The 16,340-nt window shown below is 41.6% G+C and overlaps 1 protein-coding gene across 4 annotated transcripts in view; it reads right to left on the bottom strand.

Annotated features, from left to right (window-relative positions):
• LOC137327145 (rho GTPase-activating protein 6) overlaps window positions 1-16,340 on the bottom strand; it is a 514,589-nt gene that overhangs the window by 96,758 nt on the left and 401,491 nt on the right. For all 4 annotated transcript variants that reach the window (XM_067992647.1, XM_067992648.1, XM_067992650.1 and 1 more), the window contains exon 3: window positions 14,420-14,491. In XM_067992647.1, coding sequence (XP_067848748.1) covers window positions 14,420-14,491 — 72 coding nt within the window. The remainder of the gene's footprint in view (window positions 1-14,419; window positions 14,492-16,340) is intronic.

Below are 16,340 nucleotides of genomic sequence, written 5' to 3' on the forward strand. Positions count from 1 at the left end.
ATAAGACGCAATATAAACTAGAGGGCACAATTCTAAAAGGGGTGCAGGAACAGAGAGATCTTGGGGTATATGTGCACAAATCATTGAAGGTGGCAGGGCAGGTTGAGAAAGCGGTTAAGAAAACTGGGCTTTATAAATAGAGGCATAGAGTACAAAAGCGAGCAGGTTATAATGAACCTTTATAAAATACTGCTTCAGCCACAACTGGAGTATTGTGCCCAGTTCTGGGCAACACACTTTAGCAAGGATGTGAAGGCCTTATAGAGGGTGCAGAAGAGATTTACTAGAATGATTCCAGGGATGAGGGACTTCAGTTACGTGGATAGGCTGGAGAAGCTGGGGTTGTTCTCCTTGGAACACAGAAAGTTGAGAGGAGATTTGATAGAGGTATTCAAAATCATGAAGGGTCTAGACAGAGATACTCTTCCCACTGGCAGAGGGATCAAGAACCAGAGGACATAGATTTAAGGTGATTGGCAAAAGAACCAAAGGTGACAGGAGGAAAAACTTTTTTTTTACACAGCAAGTGGTTGTGATCTGGAATGCACTGCTTGAGGGGCTGGTGGAGGCAGATTCAATCGTGGCTTTCAAAAGAGAACTGGAATAAGTACTTGAAGGGAAAAATTTGCAGGGCCACGGGGATAGGGCAGGGGAATGGGACTAGCTGGATTGCTCTTTCAGAGAGCCAACACGGACTCGATGGGCCAAATGGCCTCCTTCCATGCTATGATTCTATGTATCTTCAAAATGACCACCCAGTGATTTGGGATGAAGGTGGTTCCAAGATGACATAAGAACAGGAGTAGGCCATTTAGCCCCTCAAGCCTGTTCTGCTATTCAATTAGATTATGGTTGATTTGTACCCCATCTACTTGTCTTTGATCCATATCTCTTGAAACCCTTACCCAACAAAAATCTATCGATTTCAGTCTTGAAAATTTCAACTGACCCAGCATCCACAGCCTTTTTGGGGAGGGGGGGGTGGGGGAGGAAAGAGAGGTCCAGATTTCTACTAACTATTGTGTATGCAAAACTGCTGCTTTATTTTTCTCCTGAATGACTTGGCTCTAATTTCAAGATTGTGCCTCCTTTTTCTGGATTCCCCCACCAGAGGAAATAGTTTTTCTGTATCTACCCTATCATACCCTTTTATCATTTTAAACACCACAATTAGATCACCCCTCAGCCTTCTAAACTCAAGTCAATACAAACCAAGTTTATGCAATCTCACCTCATAATTTAACCCTTTAAGCCCCGGTATCATTCTGGTGCATCTGCACTGTACCCCCTCCACCATGGAAATGCAACCTTCTATGCCAGACGTCTTAATCCCATACCCAAGTCAGGCAGGTCTGCATACTCCAATGCACTGCTGATCAGTGAAACCTGGGAGGGGTAGTCCTGTCACTGGAAGTTGGGACTTTTCCTACTGGGCTCTGAAAAATTCTGCAAAAATAATATCCTAACCAGTAGGCTGGAGAAGGAGTGAGAATCTTACTAGTGCTTTCCATTGGTAGGCAGCACTGTTTTACCTGGTTAATCTCCCACAGTACCCCAAAGCACACTTTGCCAAACCTGCAGGTAAGGTCTCTGGACTTGATTCATGCGGTATGTCCTTACAGGGAATGTGTGCACTTTATATTTGGCCAAACTGAAAGTTTGTAAACCGTAGAGATTTCTCAGTACCTAGCTTAGAGACTCAAACATGCCTTTGATGGGAAGGAGCCTTTAAAATAATTTTTAAAACAATTACCACTGAAATTTTTTTGTGGAGGTAAAAATTGCTAAAAAAAACTATTTTCTCCCGGATTTGAGAAAATGGCCCAAAAACTCCCATTGTTTTCTTACCAAAAAAAACAGATCCATAGGCATGCACACATTGAATCTGTGATGTCAGGATGATGTTGAACGGCCTTGATAAAAGAGTACAGCTCCGTGGTAGCACTCCCATCTCTGAGTCAGAAAGTTACGGGTTCAAGGCCCACTCCAGAGACTTGAGCACATAATCTAGGCTGACACTTCAGTGAAATACTGAGGGAGTGCTGCACTGTCGAATGTGTGATCTTTCAGACGAGATATTAAACCGAGGCTCAGTCTGACCTCCCAGATGGGCACCAAAGATCCTGGCGCTATTCGAAGAGACTTTTCCCCGATGTCTTGGCTAATATTTATCCCTCAACCAACATGACCAAAACAGTTTATCTAGTCATTTTCACATTGCTGTTTGCAAATTGGCTGCTGCATTACAACAGAGATCACACTTCAAAGAGTACTTAACTAACTGTACAGCACTTAGGACATCTGAAGGTCATGAAAGGTGCTGTATAAATGCAAGTCTTTCATAATGTCATAGTAGATACAGCACAGGAGGAGGCCATTCAGCCCATCATGCCTGTGCCGGCTCTTTGAAAGAGCTATCCAATTAATCCCATTCCCCTGCTCTTTACCCATAGCCCTGTAATTTTTTTCCCCTTCAAGTATTTATCTAATTCCCTTTTGAAAGTTACTATTGAATCTGTTTCCACCACCCTTTCAGGCAGTGCATTCCAGATCATTACAACTCACTGTGTAAAAAAAAAAGTTTCTTCATGTCCCCTCTGGCTCTTTCGCCGATCACCTTAAATCTGCGTCCTCTGATTACTGACCCTTCTGCCACTGGGAACAGTTTCTCCTTATTTACTTTATCAAAACAGTTCATGATTTTGAACACCTCTATCAAATCTCCCTATCAAACCTTCTCAGTAGAACAAACCCAGCTTCTCCAGTCTCTCCACATAACTGAAATTTCTCATCCCTGGTACCATTCTGGTAAAACTCCTCTGAACTCTCTTGAAGGCCTTGACATCCTTCCTAAATGTAGTGCCCAGAACTAAACAGCACAAAAAGCAGGACAAATCCAATCCAGCCAATTACCGCCCCATCAGTCTACTCTCAATCATCAGCAAAGTGATGGATGGTGTCGTCGACAGTGCTATCAAGCGGCACTTACTCACCAATAACCTGCTCACTGATGCTCAGTATGGGTTCCGCCAGGATCACTCGGCTCCAGACCTCATTACAGCCTTGGTCCAAACACGGACATAAGAGCTGAATTCCAGAGGTGAGGCGAGAGTGACTGCCCTTGACATCAAGGCAGCATTTGAGCTAGTGTGGCATGAAGGAGCCCTAGTAAAATTGAAGTCAATGGGAATCAGGGGGAAAACTCTCCAGTGGCTGGAGTCATACCTAGCACAAAGGAAGATGGTAATGGTTGTTGGAGGCCAATCATCTCAGCCCCAGGACATTGCTGCAGGAGTTCCTCAAGGCAGTGTCCTAGGCCCAACCATCTTCAGCTGCTTCATCAATGACCTTCCCTCCATCATAAAGGTCAGAAATGGGGATGTTCGCTGATGATTGCAGAGTGTTCAGTTCCATTTGCAACCCCTCAGATAATGAAGCAGTCCGAGCCCGCATGCAGCAAAACCTGGACAACATCCAGGCTTGGGCTCATAAGTGGCAAGTAACATTCGCGCCAGACAAGTGCCAGGCAATGACCATCTCCAACAAGAGAGAGTCTAACCACCTCCCCTGGACATTGAATGGCATTACCATCGCCGAATCCCCCACCATCAACATCCTGCGGGTCACCATTGACCAGAAACTTAACTGGACCAGCCATATAAATACTGTGGCGACGAGAGCAGGTCAGAGGCTGGGTATTCTATGACGAGTGACTCACCTCCTGACTCCCCAAAGCCTTTCCACCATCTACAAGGCACAAGTCAGGAGTGTGATGGAATACTCTCCACTTGCCTGGATGAGTGCAGCTCCAACAACACTCAAGAAGCTCGACACCATCCAGGACAAAGCAGCCCGCTTGATTGGCACACCATCCACCACCCTAAACATTCACTCCCTTCACCACCGGCGCACAGTGGCTGCAGTGTGTACCATCCACAGGATGCACTGCAGCAACTTGCCAAGGCTTCTTCGACAGCACCTCCCAAACCCACGACCTCTACCACCTAGAAGGACAAGAGCAGCAGGCACATGGGAACACCACCTGCACGTTCCCCTCCAAGTCACACACCATCCCGACTTGGAAATATATCGCCGTTCCTTCATCGTTGCTGGGTCAAAATCCTGGAACTCCCTTCCTAACAGCACTGTGGGAGAATCTTCACCACACGGACTGTAGCGGATCAAGAAGGCGGCTCACCACCACCTTCTCAAGGGCAATTTGGGATGGGCAATAAATGCCGGCCTCGCCAGCGACGCCCACATCCCATGAACGAATAAAAAAAAAACATAATCCTCCAGCTGTGGCCAAACCACTGTTTTATAAAGGTTTAGCATAACTTCCTTGCTTTTGTACTCCATGCCACTATTAATAAAGCCCAGGATCCCATATGCTTTTTTGACAGCCTTCTCAACTTGACCTGCCAACTTCAAAGATTTGTGTACATACACCCCCAGGACACTATTCCTGCACTCCCTTTAAAATTGTACCATTTAATTTATATTGTCTCTCCTCATTCTTCCCACCAAATTGGATCACTTCACACTTCTCTGCATTAAATTTTATCTGCCATGTGTCTACCCATTTCACCAGTCCGTCTATGTCATCCTGATGTCTATTATTATCCTCCACATTGTTTACTACATTTCTGAGTTTCGTGTCATCTGCAAACTTTGAAATTATACCCTCTATACCCAAGTCCAGGTCATTAATATATATCAAGAGCAGTGGTCCTAATACCGACCCCTGAGGAACAGTGTTGTATACTTCCCTCCCGTCTGAAAAACAACCATTTACCACTACTCTGCTTTCTGTTGCTTAGCCAATTTTGTATCCACGCTGCCACTGTCTCTTTAATCCCATAAGAACATAAGACATAGGAGCAGGAGTAGGCCATACGGCCCCTCGAGCCTGCTCCACCACTCAATAAGATCATGGCTGATCTTCTACTTCAACTCCACCTTCCTGCCCGATCCCCACATCCCTTGATTCCCCTAGAGTCCAAAAATTTATCTATCTGAGCATTGAATATATTCAACAACTCAGCATCCACAGCCTTCTGGAGTAGAGAATTCCAAAGATTCACAACCCTCTGAGTGAAGAAATTCTTCTTCATCTCAATCTTAAATGGTTGACCCCTTATCCTGCAACTATGGCCTCTAGTTCTAGACTCTCCAGCCAGAGGAAACAACCTCTCAGCCTCCACCCTGTGAAGCCCCCTCAGAATCTTATATGTTTCAATGAGATCACCTCTCATTCTTCTAAACTCCAGAGAATATAGGCCCATTCTACTCAATCTCTACTGGCAGAACAACTCTCTCATCCCACGAATCAATCTGGTGAACCTTCTTTGCACCCCCATTAAGGCAAGTACATCCTTCCTGAGGTAAGGAGACCAAAACTGTACACAGTATTCCAGGTGTGATCTCACCAGAGCCCTAAATAATTGCAACAAAACCTCCTTACTCTTATACTCCAACCCCCTTGCAATAAAGGTTAACATACCATTTGCCTTCCTAATTGTTTGCTGTTCCTACATGTTAATTCCCAGGAGTTAATCTAGTCCCAGGAATAAATCATGGGCTTTAATTTTGCTTTCAAGTCTATTATGTGGTACTTTATCAAATGCCTTTTGAAAATCCATATACAAAACATCAACCGCACTATCCCCATCAACCCTCTCTGTTACTTTATTAAAGAACTCAATCAAGTTAGTCAATCACTATTTGCCTTTAACAAATCCATGCTGACTTTCATTTATTAGCCCAAGCTTTCCAAGTACCAATTAATTTTGTCCCAGATTATTGTCTCTAAAAGAGTTTCCCCACCACTGACGTTAGGCTGACTGGCCTGTAATTGCCAGGTTTATCCCTCTTCCCTTTTTTGAACAGGGGTGTAACATTTGCAATCCTCCAGTCCTCTGGCACCGTCCCCATACCTAAGGAGGATTGGAAGATTGTGGCCGGAGCCTCTGCAATTTCCACTCTTACTTCCCTCAGTAACCTAGGATGCATCCCATCTGGACCGGGTGACTTATCTACTTTGACTACTGCCAATCTTTTAAGTACCTCCTCTTTACCTATTTTTATCCTATCCAATTTTGCTACTATCTTGAGTACAGAGGTTAGGAGAGACTAAGCGTGAACCTCTAACAGAGTGAAGCGTTAAAGAGTGAGGACATTCAACTGGGAATTTGGTGAGTGAGAGTGTGGGGGGGAAAAGGAGGTGTTAAGTGATTTAAACCAAAGAACTATAAACTAGACTAAGACTGAGCAGAGCATAAAGGAACCAAAGCACGAGGAATCAAACAAGAAAAGTCAAAAGTGATGTCACAAGACAAGGAGCAGCGCCAAGGGTATGTCAATAAGTTTATTGGTTAGTGGGGATAAAAGGAGCGGAGGCCCAAGAGCAGGACCAGTGACCGAGAGCAGAGCACATAAAGCTGAGACCAACTCAAACAAAGGCAGAAGTTCGAAAGAGTGACATCAGGTTGATGATTAATACATTTTTTTGCTCTCTAAGCTGGGGGAGTGGTTTAAACTAGGAACCTATAACTTGCTAATACTTTAATAAATTAACAACTTCAACAAGATAAATTAGTTTAAAAAACTAAAAATAAACCAAGTGAATTAATTACATAAAAACTTTAAGTAAATAAATAAAACAAGGTTAGATAGAGATGGCAGTGCAGGTGGTGTGTTGTAACTGCAGCATGTGGGAGTTTGTGGAGAGCAGCATGATCCCAGGCAACCACATCTGCAGTAAGTGTCTGCAACTCAAGGAACTTCAGCTCAGAGTTGTTGAGCTGGAGACCGAGGTGCAGATATTGCGATGCATCAGGGAGGGGGAGAGTTACCTGGACACTTTGACTCAAGAGGCAGTCACACCCCTTAGGTTAGGTTGTGGTTTAGATTTGGTTAGTGGTCAGGGACAAGAGGATGTGACTGCAAGTCAGGCAGGTAAGGGGATCCCGGATTCAGTGGTGCAGGATGGAGGGGGGCCCTTAGAGGCAGACAGGAGAAATTATAATGGGGAATAAAGAAATGGCAGAGATGTTAAACAAATATTTTGTATCTTTCTTCTCAGTAGAAGACACAAAAAACATACCAGAAATAATGGGGAACCAAGGGTCTAATGAGAGTGAGGAACTTCAAGTAATTAATATTAGTAAAAGAAAAAAGTACTGGAGAAATTAATGGGACTGAAAGCTGCCAAATCCCCTGGACCTGATGGCCTACACCCTAGGGTTTTAAAAGAGATAGCTGCAGAGAGAGTGGATGCATTGGTTTTGATCTTCCAGAATTCTCTAGATTCTAGAACAATCCCTGCTATTCCAGAAAGGAGGGAGAGAGAAAAAACAGAGAACTATAGGTCAGTTAGCCTGACAATAATAGTAGAGAAAATGCTAGAATCCATTATTAAGGACATAGTAACAGGGCATCTAGAAAATCATAATATGATTAGGGAGAGTCGACACGGTTTTATGAAAGGAAAATCATGTTTGACAAATCTATTAGAGTTTTTTGAGGGTGTAACTAGCAGGGTAGATAAGGTGTAACTAGTGGATGTAGTATATTTGGATTTTCAAAACACATTCTGTAAGGTATTACACAAAAGGTTCTTACACAAGATTAGGGCTCATGGGATTGAGGATTGGTTAATGGACAGGAAAGAGAGAAGTAGGAATAAGCGGGTCATTTTCTGGTTGGTAGGTTGTAACTAGTGGGGTGCCACAAGGATCAGTGCTTGGGCCTCAGCTATTTACAATATATATCAATGACTTAGATGAGAGGACCGAGTGTAATGTATTCAGGTTTGCTGATGATACAAAGCTAGATGAGAAAGTAAGCTGGGAGGAGGACGCAAAGAGGCTGCAAAGAGATATATACAGGTTAAGTGAGTGGGCGAGAAGGTGGCAGATGGAGTAAAATGTGGAGAAATGTGAAATGGTAGGAAGAATAGAAAAGCAGAATATTTTTTAAAGGTCAGAGACAAAGAAATGTTGGTAGTCAGAGGGATTTGGGTGTCCTTGTACATGAATCACAGAAAGTTAACATGCAGGTACAGCAAGCAATTAGGAAGGCAAATGGTATGTTGGCCTTTATTGCAAGGAGGTTGGAGTATAAGAGTAAGGAGGTCTTGCTGCAATTATATAGGGCTCTGGTGAGACCACACCTGGAATAATGTGTACAGTTTTGGTCTCCTTACCTAAGGAAGGATATACTTGCCTTAATGGGGATGCAACAAAGGTTTACTAGATTGATTTCTGGGTTAGATGGTTGTCCTATGAGGACAGATTGAGTCGAATGGGCCTATATTCTCTGGAGTTCAGAAGAATTAGAAGTGATCTCATTGAAATGTATAAAATTCTTAAAGGGCTTGATAGGGTAGATGCTGAGAGGCTGATTCCCTTGGCTGGAGAGTTTAGAACTAGGTGTCATAGTCTCAAGATAAGGGGGCAGCCATTTAGGACAGAGATGAGGAAAAGGCTCTTCACTTAGAGGGTTGTGAATCTTTGGAATTCTTTACCCCAGAGGGCTGTGAATGCTCAGTCGTTGAGTATAGTCAAGACGGAGATTGATGACTATTTGGACACTAAGTGAACCAAGGGATATGGGGATAGGGCGGGAAATTGAAGTTGAGGTAGAAGATCAGCCATGATTTAACTGAATGGCGGAGCAATCTCGAGGGGCCTTATGGCCTACTCCTGCTTCCCAGTGAAGACCGACGCAAAGTATTCATTTAGTACCTCAGCCATACCCTCTACCTCCACAAGATCTCCTTTTTTGTCCCTAATTGGTCCCACCCTTCCTTTGACTTTCCTTTTACTATTTATGTATGTTTATAAAAGACTTTTGGGTCTCCTTTTATGTTAGCCACTAATCTATTCTCATACTCTCTTTCATTTTAATCTCTATATCTTTAGTCATCCAGAGAGCTCTAGCTTTCGATGACCTTCCTTTCCCTCTCGTGGGCAAATGTCTATTCTGTACCCAAATCATCTCCTGCTTGAAGGCCTCCCATTGTTCAATTACTGTTTTGCCTACCAATTTTTGATTCAAATCCACCTGGACAAGACGCCTTTTTAACTCACTGAATTTAGCCCTCCTCCACTGAAGTATTTTCACATTTGATTGTTCCTTGTCCTTTCCATAACTATTCTAAACATAATGATAGACAATCATAGAAACGTAGAATCATAGAAAATTTACTACACAGGCCATTCGACCCTGCGTGTCCGCGCCGGCTGAGAAACGAGCCACCCAGCCTAATCCCACTTTCCCGCATTTGGTCCATAGCCCTGCAGGTCACGGCTCCTCAGGTGCACATCCAGGTACTTTTTTTTAAAAAATGAGTTGAAGGTTTCTGCCTCTACCATCCTCTCAGGCAGTGAGTTCCAGACCCCCACCACCCTCTGGGTGAAAACATTTTGATATTGCGATCACTGTTCCCCCAGTGCTCCACCACTGAAACAAAATGGGTACACTGCATACAATGATTGCAGTATACTGTTCATAGCACATACTGCAAACTTAAATTTTAGCATTAGCTATTTCATATTTCAGTCAGACTTTAAAACTATTTGTGCTTCACAATGGTGATGAGCTCAGTCAACATTTTTGCAGCACACAGTTCATTCACAGATACTTTATATGTACTTCACTGCTAAAATAGCTCAGCAACATTTTCTAGCCGTGGGAAGTATTACTGCATTAGTTTTAGAACTTCTAATGAAACCAATAAAAGTGGTGCGTGTGAGCTGTGTAAATAATTGTGGGTTGTAATTTAGCTTAACTGTTAGTCGCTGGCTAGTTATCTTGAGGTTTAGTGATGTTCAAAATAAAAACTGATTTTCTCTGAATTTATACTGGGTTTTTTTGGCTCTGTTTTCATATGCTAAAAATAAAAACTAGAAAACACATGCCCCCTGCCCCCAAACAAGGTTTTTACATTGGTAATAAAAACTGATTTTACAAGGTCTTACAAGAAGGGTTTTCATGAGAGTCAAACACTTAGCTGACCAAAATAAAAATAAATTCTTCCAATTCCAAAGATAACTTTTAACTGACTACAAAACAAAAAAGGGAAAAAGAAAATACAAATTCTGAAGCAACAACAATTTAATTTATTGAGGTTGTGTTAGTGGTTTTTAAGAGAGAGCTGAGAGAAGGAATGGCAGAGAGAAAGGCGTACAAACAACGTAATGCCTCTGGCATTGATATGAAGAAGAGATTCCAATTTCTGCATAGTAACAGGAGTAGACCATTCAGCCCCTCAATCCTGTTCTGCCATTCAATTAGATCATGGCTGATCTGTACCTCAACTCTATCTGCCTTAGCTCCATATCTCGATACCCTTACCTGACAAAAATAAACTGCAATTAACATCACTCATTATAATCAATACATAAAAATGAAATGACTACTTTTACAACAGCAATAATCTACAATGAGGCTTGAACAAAGTGCACATTGCATTCTCCCAAGCTGCCATCTTTGGTGGATTGAAGTAGAGGCAGTTTAGCCAAACTGGGGCAAGATTAAGCTGCTTCATACAATAATATTTGCATCACCACGGATGTAAATTAAGAACAGGAGTAATCCATTCAGCCCCTTGAGCCTGCTCCACTATTCATGGCTGATCTGTGGCTCAACTCCATTAACCTGCCTTTGCTCCACATCGCTTGATACCTTACCTGACAAAAATCTATCGATCATAGTCTTGAAAATTTCAACTGACCCAGCAAGCACAGCCTTTTGGGGGAAACAGAATTCCAGATTTCTCTCAGCTCTCTCTAAAAACCACTATCACATCAACCTCAATAACTTAACTTGTTGTTACTTCAGATTTGTGACAGCACTAGGGATGGGCAATAAATGCCAGCCTTGCTCGTGACGCCAATATCCCAGGAATCAATTAAAAAAATCGTGGCCTGAGCCAGAGATGAAAGGGTGAGACAAATCATGATCTGAACCAGATGTGTCTCACTGAGACTTGAAAAAAAATTACGTAGTCAGGCAAAAAAAATGAAAATCTTGTGATACCATTTCCATTGGAACTAAAGCAACTCTCCACATTGTAATAATATGAAACTGCTCTTTCATTCTATTCTATAGCTGTCCTCAGAGCATGCCAAATGCTATTCTTAATGTGATGCCAGCAGAGTGAGTAACAGGATTAATCAACAAAACTATTATGTTCCTGCAGATGTGTGAAGGATCTTTCTAGAGATAATGATGTCACTTGAGACTTCATATGGTGATAACATTACATTACCTTATATTCCACAGGACTAATTACTGTGCATCCCATGGTTAATGTTAGAATATTTCCCCCTTAACCATTAACTCAATGAGTTGTCATTTTTCAAAAAATTTATTAAATAAATTTTAGTCAATAAATTACTTGAGCTTATGCGTATTAAGAGGAAATAGATTAAGAAAGTACAAATCCCACTGTTCTCAAGTAGAATGACTCATCAGGTCTCCTTAATACAGGCCTGTAGAGTGTTCACTGAGTATGGTCTCAGATCTTTATGTATTAACTGGTAAGACGTAAAGTACAAGGAGCTGGTGTTACTGAACTTTCCGTGGTGGCACTCATCATCAGAACAGTCCCTGGTCAATCTTGTCACACTAATTGGTTGGCAGACTGTTTTACTCTCTTGACCTAGCGGGGAGTCCTAGCCACAAACACGTCAACACTTAACAGCTGAAGCACAGGGTCACTCCTTTAATTATTTGTCTCATTTAACATTTGTCAAGGGCCTGACATATCCCTTGTTATTACATTTTCTTATTCTTAAGGCATGCAAAACACTTTCAGTAACTCAAGCATGGTCACCTCATTCAGAATACTGCAACCTGCACTAAATCACCCTCTCATCACCCCAATCCTTACTGATCTGCATTGCCTCCCCATGTTTCAAGATATTTGACTTCAAGTTCCTGGTTCTCATTTTCAGATCCCTCTATGCCCTTACCCCATCCTACCTCAAAGGATCTCTTTCAGCGATGCATTCCTACATGGACCTACACTCCATCGACACTGGATTACTCCTTCTGCTGCACTATTGATGACTGATCTTTCAGCCACTACATCCCTACCCTCTGGAACTCTCTCCCTAAATCTCTCCACATTACCTCCTCCATCTTTGCTTTTTAAAAAGTCTTCTAACAACCCTGATCTTTGACCACTTGTTCACTGCAAAAATCTTCCTGTTGCCCCTTTCTCTGCCCTGCTCAACATCCAGTTTATTCTGCACCCTATGAAGCCCTCTGTATGAAAGCACCACTATGGATATGATTGTTGGGTCTCTGGTGCTGGGAGCTTCACCTGATAATGTTCGATCTTCTATTCTGGCACCAGATGCCTCGATGGCTGTACGTTTTTTTCCTAATTTTTAAAATCGACTAGGGCATTCATCATCACTGCTGAAAAACCATAAAATCAAAAAGGGCATTTTTTTTCTTGGGACAGAGCATATAAAAAACCTTTGCCTGTCAAATTTGTCTGATTCATTTCCAATCTGATGTGTGTAACAGAGCTATTACACATAAATTCACGTTTCTTGTGACAGGTTATTAATTTGAGTAACTATTCAAATTAGGATTCATTAGCAAGACTCATTTAAAGGGCTTGTATCAACAGGACTTCCTGGTTTAGAAAATACTTGAAAAGCTACATCATTTACCCTGTTGCAACCAGAGCAACTAGTTTGATATTATCACACATGGTAATGTAAAGTGCCCTTTGACAGTTTCAAAAGTGCAATATTTATACAAGAGCATGTGTTATCTCCTACCCCTTGAAATCTTTGTTTAGGTAGGGCTATTTCAAATTAACATGAAAACAGAGAAAATCCAACTCCTAAGTAAAAAAACAAATCCTGTATGAATAGAATTGGAGGTTGTACCACAAGCTTGCTAAGGAACTCAAGAAGGACCAACATGGTCTGACTGTGGATTAACTCTTGCCTCCTCCTTGGAGCTGGTATTCAATGCTTTCCAGATAAACTTCATCCAGAGTTCAAACTCACTATACGTCTGCTGAAGTTCGCTACGGAGTCATGGATCACACTGATTCTTAAATTTTTAAAATTCAATTTAAAATTCTAATCCTAGTTTTCAAATCCCATCATGGCCTCGCCCCTCCCTATCTCTATAACCTCCTCCAACCTCACATCCCTCCGAGATCTCTGCACTCCTCCAATTCTGGCCTCTTGCGCATGCCTGATTTTCTTCTCCTCACCATTTGCGGCCGTACCTTCAGCTGCCTAGGCCCCAAGCCCTGGAATTCCCTCCCTGAACCTCTCTCTCCCCCTTTAACACGCACCTTAAAACCTATATCTTTGAGCAAGCTTTTGGTCACCTGTCCTAATATCTCCTTATGTGGCTCGGTGTCAAATTTTGTCTGATAATGCTCTTGTGAAGCGCCTGGAGACATTTTACTACGTTAAGGGCGCTAAAGGGAGACTTCATGAAAACAAAGAAAAACAGGTTGATTAGTGGTTGCAGGGGTCCATGAGTTCAATTTTTGATGCAAGGTTATTCTGTAACCTTACACACTCCCAGCACACTGATACACAACGCATCTGTGCCCTCCGCTATATCCTAAAACTTTAGGGCTGCCCTTGCAAGCCATTATTTACAAAGTCAATGTACACAGAAATAGGAGTCATAAACAAAAAGCAAATCTCTTGTGTTCTTAAAATTATATTTTATGGAATTTAAAGGTGCAAAGTTGCAAAAATCTATGTATAAAAGTTTTGCATCAAGGGTATGTCAGAAAATGTCCACAGGCTAAAAGATCATGATTGATTTCTGTTTCTGGGAACTATGAACCAATCAAAAATATTTCAACACTTGACTATCTGAACTCATCTCACAAAATCCCAAATCTTTCATTAACCATATTGCTTTCTCACCCACCTGTGTATATACACGAAGAAGCAAAACTCTCAGAAAAGCACACACTACCCATAGACTGACCAACAACTTTCTCCCTCCGCCACAGGAGCCATCGAATCATAGAGCACAGGAGAAAGCCAGTCAGCCCATCTTGCCTGTGCCGGCTCTTTGGACGAGCTTTCCAATTAATCCCATTCCCTTGCTCTTTCCCCATATCCCTGTAAATTTCTCCCCTTCAAGTATTTACCCAATTCCCTTTTGAAAATTACTATTGAATCTGCTTCCACCACCCTTTCAAGCAGTGCATTCCAGATCATAACAACTACATATAACAGAAACCAACTGCAGAAAATAGAGATGATTATTTTTACATCGCTACCATAGGTAAGGTTTGCTTTTTTGTTCTGAAGTGCCGATGTTTACAAAGATGTTGGTTTTCAAGCATTGAACCCTCTCTGTTTCCAGGAGACTTTTTAAATCTTCAGTCACTTCTAATACATTGATTGCTCACCTTTGTCTTTATTCTTTTCCTTGCCCAGTGAGTCCAATTTCCGTCTCAATGATTTCTTCCGTTTTTGTCCATCTGTAAATAAAGTAACAAAACAAAGGATTTGTTCATTGAAATAATGATTGCTATCAGTGTACATGAAATTTAATGCCAAACTCCAGAAAATATTTAAGTCTCGCATGATACAAGATACATAACATGTTAAGTTTAAAAATAAATTCAAAAATTTAAAAAGATCTGTACAAAGTTTTGGGGTCTTTTCTTCCATCTTTACTCTAGATTTTTTGGCTTCCATATTTTAAGATTGCTGTCATAGGTGTGACCTCAAGAATATGTTCACTAGCCCCGATATCCATGTAAGTTATTGTAATGTGGCCAGGATAATGAAACAGGGCTATCCTTCTAATTTTGGTTTTAAATCAACCACACCTTCCACAACGGGCACGCCATGGCTGCAGTGTATACTATCCACGGGATACAATGCAACGACTTGCCAAGGCTTCTTCGACAGCACCTTCCAAACCCACGACCTCCACCATCTAGACAGGACAAGGGCAGCAGGTGCATGGGAACACCATCATCTCCAAGTTCTTCTCCAAGTATCCTGACTTGGACATATATTGTCATTCCTTCACTGTTGGGGAGTCCCAGGATTTTGACCCCACAACTAACAGCATTGTAGGAGTACCTTCACACGGACTACAGCTGTTCAAGGCAGTGGCCAACCACCACCTTCTGAAGGGCAACTAGGGATGGGCAATAAATGCCATCTTTGCCAGCGATGCCCACATCCCAAGAGCAAATTTAAAAAACAAATGATTTGTGCTACTGTAATTATCCTGCGCCTTTACAGGATTATCTCCAGTCTATGAAAAGCATTACAACATCAAGACCATGTTTCATGCTTTGACAATCAAGGAAATGCATTTAAAAGATAAACAAGTGTAAAGAAACAACAGTGATATGCCCCATATTTACTGTAGAAACACTATCCAGCTCCTGGAGAAGAAAAACATTCACAATAATCGATGCTCAATTTCTATTCATTTAAATTAACATTTTATACACAGTGATTCTTTTCTTCTTCTATTTGCTCACTACTGTGGGAGCTACACTGGTCCGACCTAGCTCTTGAAGGTTGCAAACCAATTCTATCCGATTTGATCCACTCAACTTACTTAAATACCCCTGAAAATAGTAGCCAGGATTTCCTGGATTTATATTAGCTAACAACTCAATTTAAAAAAGAACGGTCAGTTATACACTTAAATAATGTGTGATTAGTTCACTTATGTTTGAATGATGTGGCACTGATCCTCTCTCAAGCCTGTAACTTTGGGAAAACCTAACATACCTCAATATTTGTAATAATTTAGGCAGGGAACACAGAATTTAGATGCAGCTGGCTTTAAAACTCTTCATGCATTGTGACTGGATTTAAAAAAGGTACAGCTACCAAAACCAAAACTAGGCAAGAATATTTAATTTTTGTCACAGTCTGTCCCACAGTTGTGATTCCAAAAATAATTTGATCACTTCTCCAAACGCAAAACTGTTTTAATCCAGCATGTCCTCAATCAACTGTGTCTACTTCTTCAATCCTTTCATTATAATTATCTATATCTATTACAATATAATTATAATAGATAGATAGAATATATGCATATACGTGTATGTTCCACCAGCATTCGATTGAAAAATCCTAAGTAAACCTTTTGTCTGTGACATCTGCCCTAATAGGATTTTTCAATGTTATGTGACGTACTGAGATGCTATCTGACTGCTGCAGTTGCATGGGGTGCTGCTGCAGAGCCTTTCCCCCTCTGTTCCTCTGTCTGCCATCTTTCTTTTCCTATCAACGAGATAAGTAGCACAGAAAGTTTGGAGTCTATTTAAATTTCATTATTATTCAGATTTTAAATCT

The sequence above is a fragment of the Heptranchias perlo genome, chromosome 11, assembly GCF_035084215.1.
Source record: "Heptranchias perlo isolate sHepPer1 chromosome 11, sHepPer1.hap1, whole genome shotgun sequence".
Lineage (NCBI taxonomy): Eukaryota > Metazoa > Chordata > Chondrichthyes > Hexanchiformes > Hexanchidae > Heptranchias > Heptranchias perlo.